A 21,575-nucleotide genomic window follows, 5' to 3' on the forward strand; every position below is an offset into this window, starting at 1 on the left:
AGTGTTGTTGCTAGGGAATAGATAGTTTCCATCATGATTTGACGGACGGCTTCATCAGTCTCTCCATTCCATGGCTCTTGAACTTGAGATGAGCTTAGTTTGGGTTTGAAATAATAAGTTTATCGTACTATTGTGCCCTACAGTATTATTTCAACTAATCAGTCTCTTCTTCAAACGTTATACCCAATTGCAGTCACAGACATTTAAACACTGCAAAGAAAGACCCATGATTTATCCTAACCAAAAAGAATCTCAAATCTTCACGATGAAAGAGAGGCACTGAAGGAGACACACTGACCATAGAAGAATCACTTATGACGAACAAGTCCCAGAAAAGAAATAAGAGATCAAAGATGACATGGTCTGAGCCAGAGCAGAGATGGGTGGGCTTCGCTATCGCTAGAAACAGAGTCAAACAATTACAAGTCACTCCAGACAAGTGAGTCGAATTGGAGAGCGAGCATGAATCTGAAAGAGTAGGCTGACGAATCAACCGATTGATGATCCAAGTTGTAGGAAAAACTCTGGTATGATTTATCGTTGTTGGCAGATTAGAGAGAAGATAAGGATGAGGAAGGGGAAGAGATAGGGAAGAACCAATTGAATATACATGAAACAAAACTTCCTACACCGCTTAGGTTTCTGTAAAGTGAAGAGAAAAAATAAATAAATAAATAAAAGCTCATTTAATTATGTGGCATAGCCAACTCATTAGCCACATCAGTTGGTACAAAAATATGGTACAAATAGATGGTCTCCCTAGCATTACCCATGTTCATTTATGGGGTAATGCTAGAGAGACCATCTATTTGTATCATATTTGTGTACCAACTGATGTGGCTGTTGAGTTGGTTATGCCACATCATTAAGTGAATTTTTATTTTTTTACCTTTCACTTTAAAGAGTCATTTAAATCATTAAAAAAATCTATACTCTCTTCTCCTACCTCCTACCCAGCCAACCCTCTCTCCCTACTCAACCCCACCTTTCAGCCACCCCTCTCCCGTCGCCCATCCTTCCCTCAGCCATACTCTTGTACATGTACCTACCCTCAACCATCCAAAGGATAAACGGAGGCCCGTGGAGACCACATTGGGATTGTTGTGGTCGTGGTAGAGGCCCGTGGAGACCACATTGGGATTGTTGTGGTCGTGGTAGTGGCTGTAAAGTTGGGAGAGGTCGGTGAGCTGAGGAGGAGGAGGTTGGGATTGTTGTTGCAGAGAGAAAGGAAGGATTGAAGGTGAGATTTCAGTGGCAGCTGAAGTTTCTCTTCCTCTTTTGCGCTAATTGATAGTATTATTGACTGCTGTGATCAAATCAATCAAAACCAAATTCAAAAAAACCAATCTTTTATTGATTGTGTTAGGAAAGAAATCCCTTAATTTATGTAATTCTGTATTTACTTGTAGTGCACACCACGTTATGTGGTCATACCGGATTTCTAGCCTAGATTAGTTAGTTACTTAGAATAGCTCATCGTGTATCTTTATATTCCTTGTATTGTCCTGTATGATTCATTCATTCAATAGAGAAAGTATTCTCCATATTTCACTTTACATGGTATCAGAGCACCATCCTGGTGACTCTTGATTTATTTTCATGGGTGAGAAAGAAAGTTCCTCCGCCGACAAAAATTCGGTTATGGAGTCTTCCAGCCCTCTTTATATTCATTCTTCTGATCACCCAGGCCTTCTGTTAGTTTCCAAGAAGCTTAATGGTGACAATTATGCAACCTGGCAGCGTTCCATGGTTATTGCCCTCACTGCCAAGAACAAGATTGGATTTGTTGACGGCTCCATCGAACGACCATCATCTACCAAGAAGTCCGATGAGCACACTCTTTGGGACCGTTGTGACAAGATGGTTCTGTCCTGGCTATTAAATTCAGTTGACTCCGACTTGGCAGATAGCGTGGTTTACGCAGCAACCGCAAGAGAAATTTGGCAAGATTTTGAAGACAGATTTTCCCAAGGCAACGCTCCAAGAATTTTTCAGATCCAAAAGATGATTGTTTCTCACACTCAAGGAACCATGTCTGTATCCTTGTATTACACCAAACTTAAGGCTTTATGGGACGAGCTTGCTTCCTATAATCTTTCTCCTACTTGTTCTTGCGGTGGTATGAAAACATATAATGAACAGAAAGATCGAGATCACATCATGCAATTTTTAATGGGTCTCAATGATTCTTATAACGCAGTGCGTGGTCAAATTCTCCTCATGAATCCTCTCCCAAGTGTCCGCAAAGCATATTCTTTGGTTACTCAAGAAGAGAAACAAAGGGAAATAGGTTCATCCACAACTGAACACTTCTCCATTGCTGCAGCTGTCCGAACTACCAAAAGTAATAATTTTTCTCAAAATCGATCTCGCGGACATGACACCAACGGCAATCCTCTCCATTGTAGTTACTGTGATCGTGACTACCATACTGTTGAAACCTGTCACAAATTGCACGGGTACCCACCCGGGCACAAACTTCATCGTGGTGACAGAAACGCTGCTTCTTCGACTGGCGGTAACTCTGGCAACAACCGTATCTCTGGGCGCAACTATGGTGGTAATTCTAGTACGCGACAAACACCAACAGCCCATCAAGTGGACGCCAATTCCTCTTCAGTGCAGCAGGCCAGTCAGCTCCCTTCCACTAGTCCAAGCGGTCCAATGACAATGGGTCAAGCCTCCAATTTGGAATCTGTTCTCTCTGGGCTCACTGATGAACAGTGCAAACAACTTACAGCTGCTATGGTAAAATTTTCCACCCCTTCATCATCCGACAACTCCACTGCTTTTGCTAATGCGGCAGGTCTGTTTAATCCTTCTCTCCCTTCTATTAATTCCATTTTTTCTCATCCTTGGATTCTTGATAGTGCAGCTACGGATCACATTACATTTGACTCCTCTTGTTTTGTTGACAAGAATCCCTCACATGTACCCTCTGTTAATTTACCTACCGGCTCATCTGTACCCATTGATTCCACAGGCACAATTCTTTTCAATAAGGACATTACTCTCACAGATGTTCTCCATGTTCCATCTTTCCATTTGAATCTTCTGTCTGCCAGTAAAATTACTAAATCATTGCGTTGTTGCATCATCTTATTTCCTGATTTTTGTGTCTTGCAGGACTTGGCTACGGGGAAGATGATTGGTTGGGGTAAACAAAGTGGTGGTCTATACTACATGTCACCGCTCTCACCATCACCAATTTCTTGTCACATCCCACCGTCTTCTCATCTTTGGCATCAAAGGCTTGGCCACCCATCACAGAATTGGGTGATCAAAAGATATGAAGAGACTCACCTCCTCCTCCATTGTTGAATAGCATGTGGGATTGATCAAGATATCCTCCTGGCTGTGCTTGTAAGGAATAATCATGCCCTTCTTGTGAGTTTCTGCAGAATCAGTGGAAACCCAAGCAGGGATTAATTAGATAAGAAAGATATATAGATTGCAGATTTGGTTTGCTGATAAAAATCCAAAACCAAGGAAGCAGAGGAGAGAATGCAAACCTGTTTAGAAAGAGGATATTTGAAGGGTATTGAGCTTGAACTGCCATTGTTGATTGTAGATTGGTGATGCTGATGATGAGGATAAAGAGAGAGGCTGAGGGAAGGATGGGCAACGGGAGAGGGGTGGCTGAAAGGTGGGGTTGAGTAGGGAGAGAGGGTTGGCTAGGTAGGAGGTAGGAGAAGAGAGCGGAGATTTTTTTATTTTTTTATTTTTAATATGATTATAATATGATTTAAATGAGTCTTTAAAGTGAAAGGTAAAAAAAATAAAAAAATATTAAAAATATTAAAAACTCACTTAATGATGTGGCATAGCCAAATTGGTACACAAATATGGTACAAATAGATGGTCTCTTTAGCATTACCCTCATTTATGTGAAGGAAAATGCTAGGAATATCAACTTTAGATACCAACTTGTGTACCATCTCTTTAATAGAGCGTGGGACCCTTTGTATTGGTGGGGCTTCACCTATATTAGAGAGATGGTACACATATTGGTATAGTTGGTCTCCCTAGCATGACCCTTATTTCAGTGGTTTGTTTTTATTCATGCAAGAAAATTCTCACTCAGTTTTTCTGAAATGTGGAGAATAGGCGGTTGAACAAAAAAAAAGAGAACCTAAAGGCATCATCATCCGGCCTTGATCCGATATGGCAGAAGCTCGACATGCGAGTTCAATGACACCATTGCAGTCAAGCATAAGGGACATTAGAAGTGAACATCACAGGTCCCTGGAAAAATAATTTCTTCTTCTTCCTTTCAGGCTGCATATTTCGCCACCGAACAATGGCCGTATACGAAAGCTATTTGATAAACCCTAAAAATGATTAGCAGCGATGCACATTATGATTGACGAGTCACAATTACTCTAAATCTCCTGCAGAAGGTGTGATCATCAACCCTGTTGTATGTTCTTACAAGCAAAGCTTCTAAATTGCGTTCAACCACAAAACCTAAAAGTATAAAGTTAGCGAAAGACAAGATTAAGCATAAAAATGAAGCATCCACATCCATAAACATGGACTAGTATCACAGGTAATTTATGAAACAACAAATAAATTAAAAGCTTGCATGCATCCATAGCCAAAATGCATAGTACTAGCATACAAAACCCCAACTCTCAACGTTTAAAGGTCCAAAACTTAAGCCTCTAAATATAAATTCAAACAATAAAAAACTAGGTTTAATGAGGGGGAAATTTAACTGACAACAGAAACCAAACAGAGAAGCTCTCTATGGGGAATAACTACGCTTTTTTAGGCACGAAGCCCCCTATGTAGACTGACCATGCGAGTTGAAGTATCCTGAGATCCCCTTGAGGCTGAACCAGTCTGATAGCCAGTCCTCCCTGATCCGGCATATGCAGCATCTTGATAACGAGAGTTTTGCCCTGAGCCTCGGTACTGACCTGCTCGGTCCCTAGAATACCCACCACCAGCATTTTGGTTGAATGATCTGCCTCCAGTGTTGTATCCGGCACGCCCACCGCCACCACCTTGCCTTCCTTGATTGAAGGACAAGTTGTTGTCCTGCCATCTACCACCCCCAGCAGCTGTTCCAGTAGCATAGTCCTGGTTGTCTCTACGCCTTTGAGGTAGATCTAACCCACCACCGCCTATCCTTGCTTCTGTTGCCCTTTCATTACTTTCTGCAAGGATTGCCAGCTTCTCAGTCAACTGGAAAGCTAGAGCCTGCAACCTAGTCTGCTCAATGTCATGGAAAACGATGCAACGTGTTGGCTGGTCCCAACTTGCAAAGAGCTCTTCATTGACCATCATCTTGCTAACAATGCTATGAATCTGGGCCTCTGAAAGGTCAAACAACTTGGTGAGTTGTTCCAAGCTCAGAGTCTTATAGGATGAGGAGTAGGTGAAAAGGTAGGTCCTCAGAGCTTCTTCCTTGATCTTAGCCTTGAGCATCTCAAGAACATTCTCACGGTTCGGGAGGAGCTTCCAAACATCAAGAGAATTGATGACATCAAAGGCCTTTTGGAAGTCACCTTTGCCAAGTGCCCTGGAAGCTGCCATCACATGGTCCCTTACATTTTCTGGGGGGCCTGTGAATGTTTGCTTCTCACTCGCCTCAAGCAACCTCTTGAATGTCTTACTGATCAGTCTGCGCTTTGCATCATGGATGTTAGCTGCCATGTTAGGCACTTCCAGCAGCATGGCACATATCAAATGTACTGCCTCCAGGAGCTCAGGGTTTATATGCATATGGTAAGGCATTTGTCGTCTCCTCTCCAGCCTTTCCTGAAAACAAAAAGAACAAAAAAAAAATAAAAAAAAATACAGGGACGAAGGCAAAGTAAACTTAAAACAGTAATACTATAGTCTGCCAAAAAGAAACTAATTTACTCTTCTAGGTCCCCATTTTCTACAACACGGTGGCAAAACCATCCTTTATTATTAGTTTCAGCTTTTCAGAATGCGAACCATATGTTTTTTCAAACTGTTTTGCTCAACTGAACTATTTCACTGACTTGTTCTATCAAATTCAATTGGTTAGTTTCACACGAATTTTAAATATGATGCCACACTGCAATCTGAAAAATTGCAGCACCATAGGCATTTCAGATAACACACAAGGCAAAAATACCATAAAATTTATAACTCACAGAATCAGGAAACCCAAAGAAGGTACAATGTTAGTTAAGACCACAAACATTATATCTGCATTTTAATCAGCCTGACCAGACCCAACGTAACACATCATCTTACACGAGTATTATGCTAGATATGTTCGGTAAAAAACTCCTCCAAAGGAGCAATAATAATGCTAAGAGGTTAAATACATCGTAAATAGTCACCAAAAAGGATACAACTTAAATGATTGGGTAATATTAGTAAGTGTCACCAGCACATTTGTCAGGAAAAGCACCTAGTTGCATACTTGGTCTAAAAACTCCTAGTTGCAACTTCCCAGATCTTATTGCAAGGTGCATATAGAAATACAGAGAATATAACATTCCGAATTAACCAGCTATTCATTCATAATAGTTTTGGGGATACTAAGATTCTTCTATGATTTTCATCACTTCTTTATTTGGTTGTTGAAGAACAATGTCAACATATAACCATCAGCTAGTTCTGCAAAAACCCAACAAAAACCTAAAAAACTAAAATTCCAAACTTGTGGATATTTCTTTTTACACAATCTACTTTTGCAATTTTGGTTGGGTATTTACAGGGACAAAACAGTGGCTTCAGATCATTTAGGGAGTAAGGATGCTGCTATAGAACCCTGATCTACCCCAACGTTTTCCCAATACTCTCACGTGGGTTTGGTCACACAATCATACGGGTCGTGCTCCCTGTAATTGGAAAAGAGTTGGGTTCTAAAGCATTTTCCTAGAAAGTAATATGTGCACAAGCATATAATATAAAAATATATATAATACTAATAATAATAATAATAACCACTTGGAAAAACACAACAGAAGCACTGGCATACCTGTTCTGGAGTTTTCTCATGATATCTACTTTGTGAGACACCTTGTGCAAGCAACTCTTTTACTCTTCCACCTGAATATAGTTCAGAAAGGCAACTATGCCCTTCAGTAATTAATCCACTACGAAATGCACACAGACCAAGTTGTGCCATGGCCCTATTATAAAGTATCTGAGTCGAAATGTCCATCTGCTGAATAATATCTTGCAGGTGACTCATTAGCAGCAAGTCACGGGCAGTGCAAAACTCATTCCGCAGAGCATGGTGGTAAATATCACAAAGCATTGCACGAACTTTAGTCCTATCATCGCCATACTTGTATATGAGGGAAACCAAAATATCCATCATAGTCCTGCTACTCTCTGAAAAGGTAGGTTTTCGAGGAACCAGCTCGGGAATTACAATAAATGGAGATGGACCGCGACTTTCCTCTGCCACTTTAGGCTCTTCACCATTATCGCTCTCTCCCGTCTGCTCAGACAATTTTCTCATGGCATCATAAACTTCCTGTGGCTTATAATAAATGAGTTCGACCCGCCTTAAGGCTACCTTGGCAGCAGCTTTGTAATTACCAACTCGTTCTAAATAATCTTGAACATTTTGAGCTAGACACAAAAACATAGGCTCATCCCTAAGTCTTTCAATGTACTCACGAGTATGGGGATCAATGCACTGCAAGCTCTTGAAAAACTCAGTATCTATCCTTTCTAAGAAGGCCACCAAGTTTCCCCAGACCCTAATTGTCCCATCATAATCTGGTCCTTTCTGGGATTCATTCTCATCAGGTTCCACCATGTCATCCACCGTAATGTTAGGATACTTCACAAGAATATCAAGTATAACTTGCATATTCTGCACGCACTTCTTCCACACATTTATTGGCATGTGCCCATTGAGACCAGGATTCACATCAAACTGAGCAGAAACAACACTAAAAAATATCTCCAGCTTCTGTGCAGGGGTCTTAGCAACCTTTGTCAAGAAGGTAAGCTGTTCAACCTGCTCAAACCTTCCAGTTCCCTTCCTTCCCCGAGCAGCCACAACCTCTTTAAATTTCTTGTTAACTGTATCCCATGTGATCTCGCTTGGGTCCTTCATGAATTGCCTATCCATGAGCTTGTCTTTCTTACTCATCTTCTTCTCCCAGCCTTCATCAGTTTGGTCATCCTTTTCATCTTCTTCTTCATCCCCATCATCATCACTATTTGACATTACAATATCAGTAGGATCCTCAATTTCAGAAACAGATCCATCGTCTTCTGAATCCTCTTCTGCTTCCTTGTCACTCTGCTCAGGATTCTCCCTATACTTATTAATCAATTCCTCATACTGCTTATTGTTCTTCTTCAATTTCTGCTTCATTGAGTTCAAGGCCTTGGCGTTGCTACTACTCATCTTCTTCTTAGCATCCTTGTTTGCCAAAGCCTGAGCCAAAAAGTCTTCCAACAATACAAGCGCTTTTATGTATAGAGTGGGTACTTTAACAGCCTCTGTAATACGCATGACCTTCTCAAGTTGCTTATTTATCTTGTCAAAGCTCTCTTGCAAGCTAACCCAGTCATTGATATTCATGGCATTCTTCATTTGGTGAACAGTTGCCGACAATTCATCAAAGCGCTTGTCTTTCGCTGATCTAACGACACGCCTTTCATCATCAGGGTCGTCGCTGTCACTTTGATTAACCTCAAGGTATCGGTTTCCGACTGGTTCAGTGGTAGCCTCACCACCTGTATTTTCAACCTCCTCATCATAGTCACTCTCCTCCTCCTCTGAGGAGCTTCCAGGCTAAAATAACACACGAAGCAAAAATAAATACAAGAAATTAAGAAACACTGTGCTTTTAAGATTTCACTCTAAATATAGAAGAAACCCAAATTACATTACAATATTACCTGGGTCCAAAAGCGGGAAGACATTCTCTCGTATAAGAAATCCGCAACAAGTCAAGAAAAATCACAAGTATCTGCATTCAGCAGGAACATAAAAAGATCTTACTGTAAGATAGCTAACAGACCAGGCCGAAATAAAAATACACAATTTTACAGCATAAACACGAAAAACTTGGGTCATATAAAAGAACAAAATTTCTGTTTGGTTTCCCCGAAACCAGTAGGAAATTCGGCTTAGAACTTATCTTCCTGTTCGTTAGTAAATCAACCTGAGGCATATTTTCAAATTTACAAAATCATATGACTCTTGTACTAAACCTAATCGAGAGCGAGAGCAAATTAACAGAATTCGTTATTCGTTAACAGAACAAAAAAGATTGCAGATGCTTCGCTTCGTTTTTTTTCGCTGAATAAACAGATTTCAGATTCAATTCGCTAAACAGATAACGATCTAAAACATATACATATAAAAATAGTGTGTAGTTGAAGAGGAGTTAACGACTTACGGTGGATGAACGAAGCTCTTGTTGAAGCTTTCGTAGCGGAGCTTCAATGGCAGATGCGGTGTGAGAGGAAATTAGAGGGAACCCGGAGACGGCTGAATAGAGGGTTTTAGACTCGACACTCTGTTGGAGATAAAATAGAGTCAATATTAGGGCTGACTACTGAGCCTCAAACGTTTCCTTTTTTATTTAGGATGGGCCGGAGTTTGTATTGGAACCCATCATTCTTCTTTCCGCACCCAACAAGGTTTTCTAGATAATTTAAATCCTGAATTTACCCTTGTAAAAGTTTTTTGACTCTCTTGGTCTCTTTCTTCTAACTAGCCTGATCTATGACCGACACCTTCGCTTGTTTGGTGAATTGGATTATATGGCTGGACTAGAATTCCTAGACACAACATAATATGATCGTGAATTTTATGAACTTTAACGATGTCACGTTTAAGAAATAGCAAAGTAAAGTGAGAATAGCTTCATTTTTGTATTTTTATATTTTTTAAAATATAATATTCTTACATAACATATGAAGTGATTTATTTTCGTCATTGTAAGAGATGTTACTAGAGTCCCCAAATAAAGTTTTGTTGAACTTTTGAAGGGAAAATATGGAAGGAAATAAGTTTTAAAGGGCTTTTAAATAAATTATATATATTCTTGTCGGTTTGCATGTGATAATAAAATAGATCCATAAGGATCTGATTTGGGTCTTTTATTTATCCTATTCAGGCACTGCTGGATAAGCCCACAGAACCTTAGATGTATTTCACTATGTCCAAATTGAGGAATTGTTTTGGGCCTTTGGGCCCTTATCTCTTCTGAGCATTAAAGACTACCACATGTTTTTTTTTTATGAAATTTTTTTTATACAAACGATATTGGGAGAGGGAGAATCAAATCTAAGATTTGAGACGCATGGTAAATACTTTTAACCAGTTGAGTTATAAACCCCTTCTCTATGAAAACGGTTTTCATTTCAGTAAATCTATGAAAGCAATTTTCAAATAAACAATAAAACTAGGTGGAAATTAAATAAATCAAAATTAGATTTAGGAAATGCACTAGATCTCTTTTTTTGGGGGTAATAGTTAGCTTTAGCTAGTTTTATTCCTATACTTCCCTTTTTTTCTTTTTTTTGTCAGTTCTTCCTATACTTCCTTGAAATTGCTTTGAACTTTAAAGCAAATTATAACCATGTGCAACAAATAACAATATTGCTAATTTATATTTCGTAAAAATTGCTTCGAAGTTGGACGGAAAGTACATTCCTTAACGTTATTCCTATACTTTCAGGAAGTTGTGATGATTTGTTGAGGTTTGAATCGTTGATTGATAATAGAACAAGGCCATCATTGCTTATTTTTAGGATTTTTTATATTGAAAATGTTGATAATATACTAAACTCACACACACTACACGGATGCTATGACTCAAACCCATAACTATTTTTGAGAGAACAATTACTCCAAACCGCTACATTAATTGGTCATTTGTTTTATTGTTGTTTTTAGAGATATTAAGTTGGAAGAAAAACATTATTAATACTTTCTTGTTTGTATTTAGCAACCTATGTACAATATGTAGGGCCTAACATGAAACACGCATTCCTCTTTTTGGTGAAAAGCAAGGAGGAGGAAAGATGAGAGAGTCGTAATGCTTGGGTTGGCTAACAAATTAAGGACCGCACATTTTTGGGCATAACCTTTCAATGATGCTTTCTGATCAAAATAACCTTTTAATTGTGCTTAGGAAACCTAGTTTTCAATTTGTAGAGTAGATGATTGGTTGGGAACTAATTATGTGTAGACAAAACTACAACTGGTTAATTACGAGTCGATTAGTTTATGAACCAACATCCCAAAGTGATGCTTAATTATAATTTCGTCAAATATCAATGGATTGATTGCCTACCTCTTTTGGTATTCTAAATTGTACAGTGGCGTATATGCATGCCTGGAGTGGTCGTGCCCCAACCTACATGTGGCTCTTTGTAAACTTAGAACAATTTGAAGCTATCATGGAAATTTTCAAACCAAAAAAAAAAGTAATGTAATGCCCCCAACTAAGCTATTCATACCATTGACCCTCCATAGATTGTTTTTCTATACTTCAAACCCATGAACACCCTTATGACTTTCGGGAATTTCATTCAAGTGAGAGCCAATAGACTTGTGTGAGTTTGGTGTGAATTCCAAACTCTATTCTACATAGTAACATTAATTCCAAAATTTATTTCCATTCTCCAAAGAGAAAATTATGCTAGTGATTCTCTTACTTTCATATTCAACAATTGCTTAAACTTCGAAACAATTGCTAGTGCTAGTGCTTGTCTTATTTTCATATTTAACAATTGCTTGAACTTTGAAACAACAACAATTCTTTTCTTGTAGCATATGCGGACTAGGATTCTTCCTTGTCATGTGTCCCTTGTCTTTTCAGCTAACATTTTTACCTATGAAAGGACATTCCATCTCCCACAAGGAAAAAATTACCATACCATAAAAAAAAAATAGAACATCGACCCCATTAGTCAAGTATAAGTTTATCATCTTTGAAATTTTGCCATTTTTTAAGTTTAAAAGAGGGCTTCTAGATCAAGTTATCCATTCATCTGAAGCGTTAGGTTCGATTTTCCTTCCTAACATCGATCGTGTTAAAAAATATATATAATCCAAATTTTGGTTGAAAAAGCTTATTTGTGAACCCAATTTTGACATTTACCGAAAAATTACCATATGGAAATAAAAAAATGGGACATGGTACCCATTAGTCAAAAATATGAGTTTATCATCTTTGTATTTTTGCCATTTGTTGACGCTTCAAGCTTTGAATATAATTGCAGTCCAAATAGTCAAGTAGAGCCATTAATACTAAAGAAAAAAAGAAATTTTGTGCTTTACCGACCTAAGCGCACGCCCATTTATTATTCTATGCGTTTCACGGGCCATGCTTAGTCCAATCCTACTCAGCTTTGAATTACAAAACATCTGGATCTGGTTACACCATATTTATACTGGCCGACCAAGAAATCTAAAATAGAAAAATTCATAGCTTATATAGTTAATATTTTTTTATTATTGTGTTGCATTCTGACACAATTTGTGAAAAACTGAAAATGGAAATATGGCTTCTCAACGCTATCAAAGGCTATAATTTATGCCTAGTTGTCTCATCTGTTTTACACCATGAATAGCCACTTAACTCAATTTAATTTTTGTTTTTAAAAGTAATGTCTTCTTATTTTGATCAGTAGGTGAGGATTCAAAATTGGAATATATTCCAAATTGTAGAATATAATTACTTAGTGACTTGTTCGCTTACTTGGTACATGTATTGAAATTATTTTGAACATTGATTTCACTTATGTTTACATGAGAAATTTGAGTTTTTTTAAATTCAGATTTTCACATAAGGAATAAAAAAATTATGTTTGTTTCATATCAAAATACGTAGTTCAACTTCCAGAATTCATAAATTCCTCTATTCTAAGTAAGTAAATATGCAATAGATGCATTCTTATTTAACATATATTATGTTTCCAAATTACGAGTTAATTATACAAGAGGAAAATCTCAATATGCGTTTCCCTTTTGAGGATTAAAGTGATTAAAAATAAAACTCATATACACGCACTCAATTACAATTTGCAACTCAAACGAATCACGTAACATTTGATTTGAGTTAACAACTTATAAATTCATCTTTTACTATTATGTTTTTTTTTTTCCCAGGCTTTTACTATTACGTTTGGGTCATTTGAAGATTGTCTATTTCAACCAACTCATACCTATAGGAAAGGCAAATTACTTGTGAAATGCCTAATTCCCACAACCACAAAATTGGAATCTCACTCACTATGTATGGCAAGTATCCAAATTGGTGAGTGAACCATCGCCCTCAGATATAAACCAGCCACCACCAACCAATCTCCACCGTTGGATCTCCTTCTCACCCCACTTTCCCCACGCTCACTCTACCCTTTAATCTCCACATGCGACACCATGCAACCGTCCAATTCCGTATCTTTTACAACAAACCAAACCGGACCTAGAAAATTCTTTGAAAAAACCTCACAAGCTCCGGCCCGACCGGCCGGTTCGAACCGAATATTTGAGAACGAAGAATTCACGCTTCTCGATGCCTGCTACAAAATTCCTTACTCCCGACCATCAATTTTGTAAAATAAATATTTTCTCAACGCACAAAAGAAAATTTAAATTAACAAATATTTATTCTGTTGAATTTGATTTAATATTTACTTTTTGGGGAATATTTCTCTCCCATCTATTTCTGGCTCTCTTTCAAGCCCTAAAATCTGAAACGATTTTTCCCCATTATTGTCCGAATCAAAAAAACCGTCACCAAAAGCTCACAATCCACACACACACACACACACTCTCTCTCTCCAAGCAAACCAAACACATTCTTCATTTCCCTCGCCTAAATTCTCAATTTTTTCTACACCATCATCAGCACCGTCCATTTCGCAATGGCGCAATTTGGACGGCTGTGATCGTCCGATCGCTCTGCGAGCTCAATCGCCGCCACCACCACCACCACCGCCATAGGCGTCATCTGTTGTAACCTCTGATTCTATGTTAGCGGCACCGTTTGGATGCGTGTATTGTTGGGTGGAGGATAAATGCATGTGGTTGGGGATCTAGGGTTTCGGAGCCTCGTGCTGGTGGCTTGTTTTTTGGTGCCGGCGATCGGCTTCTTCGTGGTCCGAAGGAAATGGCGCCTCGCGAAGGCCAGAACGGAGGAGATCAAGAGGCTTTTGATCTTGGCCAAGGAGGAAGCTGCTAGAGCTGAGTTTGAGGTCGCGGCTGGGTACGCCGCCGTTTCGGTTGCTGAGAATAAAGGTTCTTATTGCGCTGTTTGTTACTGCCCCACCACCACGCGCTGCGCCCGCTGCAAGGCGGTTCGGTACTGGTACGTTTTTAAAAAAAATGGATAATATATTCTTTTTCTTCTAATTTCTATAATTTTAGGCTTGACCAATTTGTGCATTTCGGGTTTGTAATTATGTGATTTGAGTGGTAATTTTTTTTCGTTTATTTACAATACATGTTTGGTAATTCTGAATTTTTGTGTGAAACCCACTTGTTAATGTATTTGTTTTTCTGGGATGGATGGATTTTTCTTTTCGTGAATATGATTCATTGGATGGTTTTTTGTCATTAATCTGATTCTGTACTTTTAATATGTCGAAAAAGCTAAAACTTGAGGAAATCTGTTAACCCCTGATAGGGAGAAGGAATTTGATGAATTTATTTTGTATTGAATATTACCAAGCCTCCCATGAGTACCTACAATGTGTTATAGGAAGTGGCTGTTATCAGAAAAAGAAAAAAAGTTGAAGTGATAGGGCTTTTAGTTACTAAGTTGTTACTACAACTGAGAAGGCAACGATTTGCTCATGATTAAGAACCATTAGAAGATCTGTTTTTGTTTTTTTTGTTTAACAGGCATACACAACTGATCTTCTGTTTCTTGTCAAAAATAAAAAAGACGAACAGTCAAATAATTAAGAGAATGCCTTCAAACTTGCTGACATCTTATGATCACATAAACTGTAGAGTGGAGTTGAGGCTTGAAAAAAAAATCGACCTTAGATAATGCTGAATGATGAAAAATAATCCTTGTAGCCAACCCCAATTAGATTTGAAGAAAAGTCTTGTGGAATTGTTCATTTCAATACTTGATGTCAACTTTATTTCCTGGTTAAGCTATGGATCCCGAGGTTGAAAATGCCAAAGATACATGTACTTGCATGTTCTTTGTAATGACTGTGGTCAGGTCTTCATAGAGATTTTCACATGATAGACTTAATAAGATTGTATTTCTGGTATCATGCAGTGTTCATCTCATTTGTTCTGGTGGCGATCATTAATCTCTTATTGCTTGATATTACTTTTTCCTGCACTCATACCAGTTAATAATAAGGTTAATTTACATTTTTGTTCCTTGTAATTTAGACTCAATTCCATTTTAGTCGTTGTAGTTCTAATTTAAAAAACTTGACATTTATAGTTTGTCAACATTTTCAATGCAATCCAAATTTACATTTCTGTCGTGTGGGTGACGACAAGGATAAAAAGGTGAACATAATTTGCCTTCATGATGGCCTGGTTCCATGCTACTGTCACACTTATTTTTTTCTCCTTGGTGACATCAGGGAAAAAAATTAGCATTTCCCGCCAACCAACATCACAAAACTTACAAATTCGACCACATTTAAAGCCTTAACAATCTGTAAGGGTAAATTTGTTCAGACTAGAAGTCCAGGAACTGCAGTCCTTAACCTAATAGTAACATTAACAGGTGACCTATTTAGTAAGCTGTAGTTTATTCAGGTGCACACACATGGCTCTTCATGTGCTCTCTCTCTCTCTCTCTCTCTCTCTCGCTCTCTCGCTCTTGTGGGTTTCTATAATTGGTATAGTATTATATTTACAATATTGACATGACATCCAAATGGTTTCAGTTCTGGGAGGTGTCAAATTATTCACTGGCGACAAGGTCACAAGGAAGAATGCCATCCTCCTAGTCATCAAAGTATTGACGGGGAAGGTGATGCTGGCCTGAACGTGGCCAAGAAAGACCTTGAAATTAATACTGACAAGATTGAAAATAGGCAGTCAGTTGAAAGATTCTCTGAGGAACCTGCATTGCCTAATCCTGGTTGCGCTCCCGAAATTCAATGTATAACAGATGATGATAGTGAAGATGAATTTCTTTCCGACAGGAAAGGAACAAATTCTACTTCAGAATCATCAGCTACCTCTTTTTCTGGATTTTCTACTTCTGCCAGCTGTACTGGATCTTCGGATGATGCTTCTGTCAGTGAGAGTGTTAGTTCATGTGAATCTGACAGACCAGATGGGCATCCATCTGCTAATGATGCCCTTGACATGCTACACACTTCCTTTAATGTCGACAACATTGATCAATCTAAGCCATTATCTCCAAAATTTGCTAGCTTGGTTGATTCTGTTAATGGTTTTGCTAAATTAGGTAAGTTAAGTCAGGCTAAACCTAGTTGCAATGATGGAGAGAACGAGCGGAGATCAAATTGTTCTTCAGATTTGAACAAAAGTAGCAGGAGTGAGGGTCCAGTTACTGAGTCTTGTACACCATCTTCTGGTTTCTGGGGGAGAACGCTCGATTCTGTAGGGTCCAGTAGTGATGTCCAGGTGTCCAATTCCAGTGTAGCCAGTAATAGCAAGGTAGCTGGTTTTGGGTCTTCCTTACAGTTTTCTTTCAACTTGTCTGGAAATACTGCTCCTGCCCTGCGTACGCTTGGCTCTGGGTCAAGTGGCACTATACTAGGCGATGCTTGTACAGATTGTTCAGAGCTCAACAAGTCAATTTATGTAGCTGATTTATCAGAGAAGATCAGTGGAGATGCTCCTAAGGTCAGGAACTCCCCATCCCGGAACTGTAAAGGGTCGAATAACGAGGTTAATGGATCTAGCAGTGATTTACATGCCTTAAAGTCCAGAGCAGTTAATTCTGCGCCATCCTCCTTGCCTGCTGTTCATAAATCTATTCGCACCGAAAGAGTTTCAAAAGGTACAGATGCTTTGAATTCTAGTAGAGTGCTACCCACAAGCTTGGAACGGTCCAACCATGCTGTTAATAACTGTGGCAGAACTTCAAATCTTTCAAAGTCTAGGGAAGTTGGATATCCACCCAGTGTTTCTGATGCTCGTCTTGCATCTGCTGTTGAAAGTTCTTCACTTCCATGTGTAAAAGCTGGAAAAGTTGATTTTGTTGAGGCTAGGGATGCTGTTTCATCTCAAGTTACAAATTCTTCAAATGATAGGAATGGCTTGAAAACGTCTGTGTTTAAAGTTTTTGATCAGTTTAGAGGATCTAAAATATCAAAGCACTATCCTGTGGGAGTTGGGACAGAGATTGCAGGAAAACATATTGAGAAGGTTTGAGCTTTTATCCTTTCATAATGTACATGCCTTAAGATTTTGCTGGTTTGCAGTAAAATTTAGTTGATTATGCTTTTTGTTTCTGCAGGAACTTTTTCCATATGAATTATTTGTCAAGATTTACAATTGGAACAAGGTGGAATTGCGCCCTTCTGGCCTTATAAATTGTGGTAACAGGTAATGTCAAATGATACCTCTTTATGCGAACATATTTGAAAAATTAACAAGTGCATAGAACTGAGTCGTTAAGTGATTCTGATTAGATCTTCATGAAGTCTTGTAGCAGTAACCTTGACTTTTGAATGCAATGTTTTGTTATTAAGGTGAATTTCTGTGCTGCTACTTGTCTTTTTATATTGTTAGCATTACCAAGTTCCACATGTATGGTCTAATGCCTTCTGTCAGTCCTCTACACCAGCAATGGGAAAGGACCCTGTGCTTTGACACAATCATTCATTATTTAACTGAATTTTCTACAATTAGTCTGTGCATACAACTTTACATATGTCTTGGTTGGTTTTCTTTTCCAACAGCTTATATAGATCAAAAGTTGGTTTTTCTATTGTTGTGGATTCGCCTTTTGTGTGAGAAGTGTTGTCGTTCCCTTTTTAACATACTCTTTTTTCCTATTTTGCAGCTGTTATGCCAATGCGGTGCTCCAGTGCTTGGCATTCACTCCACCTCTGACTGCTTATTTGCTTCAAGGACTCCATTATAAAGTTTGTAAGTTTTCGAGCATGTTCTCCATTATGGATTCATATTGAATACTCGTTTAGTATGGTCGGTAGCTCTATATTGTGTTAAGTTTATTGATGAGTCTTAATATGTTTCAGGTGTAAAGAAGGAATGGTGTTTCATGTGTGAGTTTGAAAGTCTAGTTTCGAAGGCAAAGGAAGGAAAATCCCCTCTGTCTCCTATGGCAATACTCTCCCAGTTAAGAAATATTGGAAGTCAACTTGGTAATGGGAGAGAAGAAGATGCCCATGAATTTCTAAGGTGTCTCATACTATTCTATGCATGAACCACACTATCACTCTTCCATCTTCTGGACAATCCTTATATTAATTTAATAAGTTAAATTGACAGGTATGCTATTGATATGATGCAATCTGTTTGCCTTATGGAAGCTGGGGATAATGCATCGCGCTCTTTGAAAGAAGAAACAACTTTAATAGGCCTTACATTTGGAGGCTACCTTCGATCAAAGGTATGCATAGTAATGGGCCTGCTAGAGATTTAATGGTATTATAAATTATATACAACCAAGGGTAGCTCTGTTTTCTTGCCTGAATTCCAATGCTGTTTGATTGTTGACATCTCACTATTAATAATTGCCTCAATGGAACATATAAATTTGATTTTATGGCCTGCAGATAGAATGCTCAAAGTGCCAAGGAAAGTCTGAGCGGCAGGAAAGAATGATGGATCTTACTGTTGAGATTGAGGGTGATATAGGAACCTTGGAAGAGGCTCTTCGACGGTTCACCAGTACTGAGACCTTGGATGGGGAGAACAAATACCAATGTAGCAGGTTAGTTGTATTTTGTTCCATAAGTCTATTACGAGCATCTATTGGTTCTTGTTACATAGTTAGTGTAGAATCACTGTTCTTTGAACTGAAAATTCTTTTTGCTATCATATTTCTGTTAGCTATGTATTAAGTTTGCTTAAATTTTCTACATTTGATAGGTTATAACTGGTAAATCATTTTGGCAAAGCATTCAATACTGTAAAAAATTTACATTTTGATGAGATACTATGGGCAATAATGCTCTTTTACGCCCCAAGTTCAAACTGTGTGTGCTATAATGAAATTTGAAACCTGCTACTCTTTTTTTCCTATGATAATTGTCTGACATTTTGTTTTTAGAGCGAAAAGTGTAGAAAAAAAGATGTCCTTGTTACATTTTTAGGATTGTGGCATAATGTATCATGTGAAAACATTGATTATATGTAATAAGCATAAAACAATATCCATTAAATGTTCACCCTCTTTTCCCCTTTTGCAATCTGCCATGGTTGCTCGTTGATCTGCCCTCAAAGTTTGAATAACTTTGATTGAAGTTTCTATTTTATAGCATTACTGGCTTTAAAATGCACTAACTTTGTTGGTGCTTTCAATATCCGATCAATCAGATGCAAATCGTATGAGAAGGCCAAAAAGAAGTTGACAATACTGGAAGCTCCCAATATCCTTACCATTGCACTGAAGCGTTTTCAGGTAATTGAGTTATTCAAGCATGAATTTTTAGTCTGGGCTGTTTGTATCTTATTTCTTTTATCTAATGTGTGTTTCCTGTAAAACAGTCGGGAAAATTTGGGAAGATCAATAAGCCTATTCGGTTTCCTGAGATCTTGGACTTGGCACCTTATATGAGTGGTACAAGTGATAAATCTCCAATATATAGACTCTATGGGGTGGTTGTTCACTTGGATATCATGAATGCCGCATTTTCTGGTCACTATGTGTGCTACGTGAAGAACTCCCACAACAAGTGGTTTAAGATCGATGACAGCACGGTATGTTATTTACAAAGTTGGTATTTTAATGTGGGTTGCAACTTTACTCATTCATTTTTGTTATTTAGCTTTGGGTTTTAGCTGTATCTACTTTAAGTCATGGGGTTATCTGAGTTATTTTACAGGGCTCTCTTACCTTGATTTACTGAAGGCCATACAACACAGGATAAGGTGTTCCCTGTAAACGTCAGTTAGTCTACATTTAAAAAAAGAAGGAAAAACACTGAGAGTAAACAACAAAACAGAATTACAAGACAACAGCATTCCAGTCTGAATAAATAGCATGAAAAGACCAATCTCGAAATTCGGAGGAAACCGAGACCAAAAACAAACTCTGTCCCACAAATGGCCCACATCCTCCCCTCTTACACCTTCAAAGATTCTTCTCCTCCACCCAAAGATCAGTCCTGTGTGATTATAGGGATTTGTGTAACTGTGTTACAGTGATGAATTTTTATTTTACCTCTAATTCGGATGATAGGAGCTTTAGAAAAGTTCTCTAGAAAAATGGATTTGAGGTGAACAAGCATGAAGACTTTAGCAGTGCTTTAAATTTTGTTATGATTGATGCATAATTAGCTAGCATCCAGCCCTTACAGCACTACAAATTATATACTGAGCTAGTTAGCCCTGTCTCGTGTTTCCATTTCCTATGATTTTCTTATTTATTTGTTTCATGCATAACCAGAATATTGCAGTAATTTCGTATTCGAGTGCTTTCAATCAATAATGTGTTTAATGTGGTTGTGCAGGTAACAGCTGTTGAACTTGAAAACGTCTTGATGAAAGGGGCATACATGCTTCTTTATTCGAGGTGGTGATCTCTTGACCTTTTCTGTTTTGTTCACATTGCCGCCTCTTTTTTAGTTTCTCTAATCTTTTTATCGTTTGGGCTTCCGACACCTATCTTGCAGGTGCTTGCCGAGGGCCCCGAGATTGATAAGAAACAGAATAATATCTCCTGATCCCAAACATAGAGCCATTCCTTCCTGGATTAGTGGAAAGACTACCAATTTGAAACCGAAGTCTGTCCCGCCACATTCTAGCGTTGACCCATTCTTAGCCAGTTCAAATCCTCCGGAGGATACAACGAGTTCTCAGCTGAAAAGGATTTTAGAAGAGGACTCATCAAGTGACAATTCTTCCCTTATCAGCAACAACTCTGACGAAGGTTCTTGTAGTACTGATAGCACTCGTGATTCTTCAAGCGCCGATGACTTGTCCGATTATATATTTGGTGATTCAGGACGTGGTTGGAATAGCCCTTGGAGGAATTTTTCGGATTCTGACACTTCCTCCTCATCCTCTTCCTCACCCTCAAGTACGAAGCATTCACCACTCTCTGATTCAAACCGGTATGCTTCAGATGGTGCAATGACTGTTCCTTTTTTGAATTCTGACACTAGTAAACAGTGTAGAAAGTTAGCAAGTAGTAGTAGTAGAAATAGGGAAACTGACTCGGAGAGATTAGGACCCGACTCTTTAAGGGATGTAAAATTTAAAAAATCAAGTAGGGAAAGAACGGTAAACATTTGATTATATCATATATGTTATGTTCGAAATGGAAAGCTGCAAATAAAGAGATTGAGAGGAGCTGTATGTAATGTAACCCATTAGCAGGTTTTATTAAAAGAAATCGGCCATGGCCTTTTTGCCAGTTACCCTTTTCAAGTCGCATTGAAGGACAGTTGCCCATCTGTGAGTTGGCGACTTCCAACACTTGATGCAAGTGGAAGTCGTCTGCTCTTGCATGGGC

The 21,575-nt window shown here is 38.5% G+C and overlaps 2 protein-coding genes across 2 annotated transcripts; one reads left to right on the plus strand and one right to left on the minus strand.

Moving 5' to 3' along the window:
- Window positions 1-4,569: 4,569 nt before the first annotated feature.
- LOC117614884 (eukaryotic translation initiation factor 3 subunit C-like) lies at window positions 4,570-9,504 on the minus strand. The gene is made up of 4 exons (XM_034343809.1): window positions 9,360-9,504; window positions 8,857-8,927; window positions 6,968-8,749; window positions 4,570-5,766 (listed from the first exon to the last, which is right to left on the minus strand). The coding sequence occupies exons 2-4, from the start codon at window positions 8,878-8,880 to the stop codon at window positions 4,771-4,773; spliced, it is 2,802 nt and encodes a 933-aa protein (XP_034199700.1). The 5' UTR covers window positions 8,881-8,927; window positions 9,360-9,504; the 3' UTR covers window positions 4,570-4,770.
- A 4,100-nt stretch (window positions 9,505-13,604) lies between these two features.
- LOC117614885 (ubiquitin carboxyl-terminal hydrolase 16-like) lies at window positions 13,605-21,480 on the plus strand. The gene is made up of 11 exons (XM_034343810.1): window positions 13,605-14,285; window positions 15,841-17,296; window positions 17,388-17,476; window positions 17,937-18,022; window positions 18,133-18,295; window positions 18,386-18,506; window positions 18,673-18,830; window positions 19,436-19,520; window positions 19,607-19,819; window positions 20,572-20,633; window positions 20,734-21,480. Exons 1-11 carry the CDS (start codon window positions 13,996-13,998, stop codon window positions 21,353-21,355), a joined length of 3,345 nt encoding a protein of 1,114 aa, XP_034199701.1. The 5' UTR covers window positions 13,605-13,995; the 3' UTR covers window positions 21,356-21,480.
- The last annotated feature ends 95 nt before the right edge of the window (window positions 21,481-21,575 follow it).

The sequence above is a fragment of the Prunus dulcis genome, chromosome 1, assembly GCF_902201215.1.
Source record: "Prunus dulcis chromosome 1, ALMONDv2, whole genome shotgun sequence".
Classification (NCBI taxonomy): domain Eukaryota; kingdom Viridiplantae; phylum Streptophyta; class Magnoliopsida; order Rosales; family Rosaceae; genus Prunus; species Prunus dulcis.

What these genes read in the sequence shown, in the direction of transcription:
- LOC117614884 (XM_034343809.1), bottom strand. Translation starts at nt 8,880, where the DNA reads ATGTCTTCCCGCTTTTGGACCCAG. An exon ending in CTTCCCGCTTTTGGACCCAG is followed by an intron (nt 8,750 to 8,856) that starts GTAATATTGTAA and finishes GTGTTATTTTAG; the next exon opens with CCTGGAAGCTCCTCAGAGGA. An exon ending in ATGAGAAAACTCCAGAACAG is followed by an intron (nt 5,767 to 6,967) that starts GTATGCCAGTGC and finishes TTTTGTTTTCAG; the next exon opens with GAAAGGCTGGAGAGGAGACG.
- LOC117614885 (XM_034343810.1), top strand. Translation starts at nt 13,996, where the DNA reads ATGCATGTGGTTGGGGATCTAGGGTTTCGGAGCCTCGTGCTGGTGGCT. An exon ending in CTTATAAATTGTGGTAACAG is followed by an intron (nt 17,477 to 17,936) that starts GTAATGTCAAAT and finishes CCTATTTTGCAG; the next exon opens with CTGTTATGCCAATGCGGTGC. An exon ending in TTGCACTGAAGCGTTTTCAG is followed by an intron (nt 19,521 to 19,606) that starts GTAATTGAGTTA and finishes CCTGTAAAACAG; the next exon opens with TCGGGAAAATTTGGGAAGAT.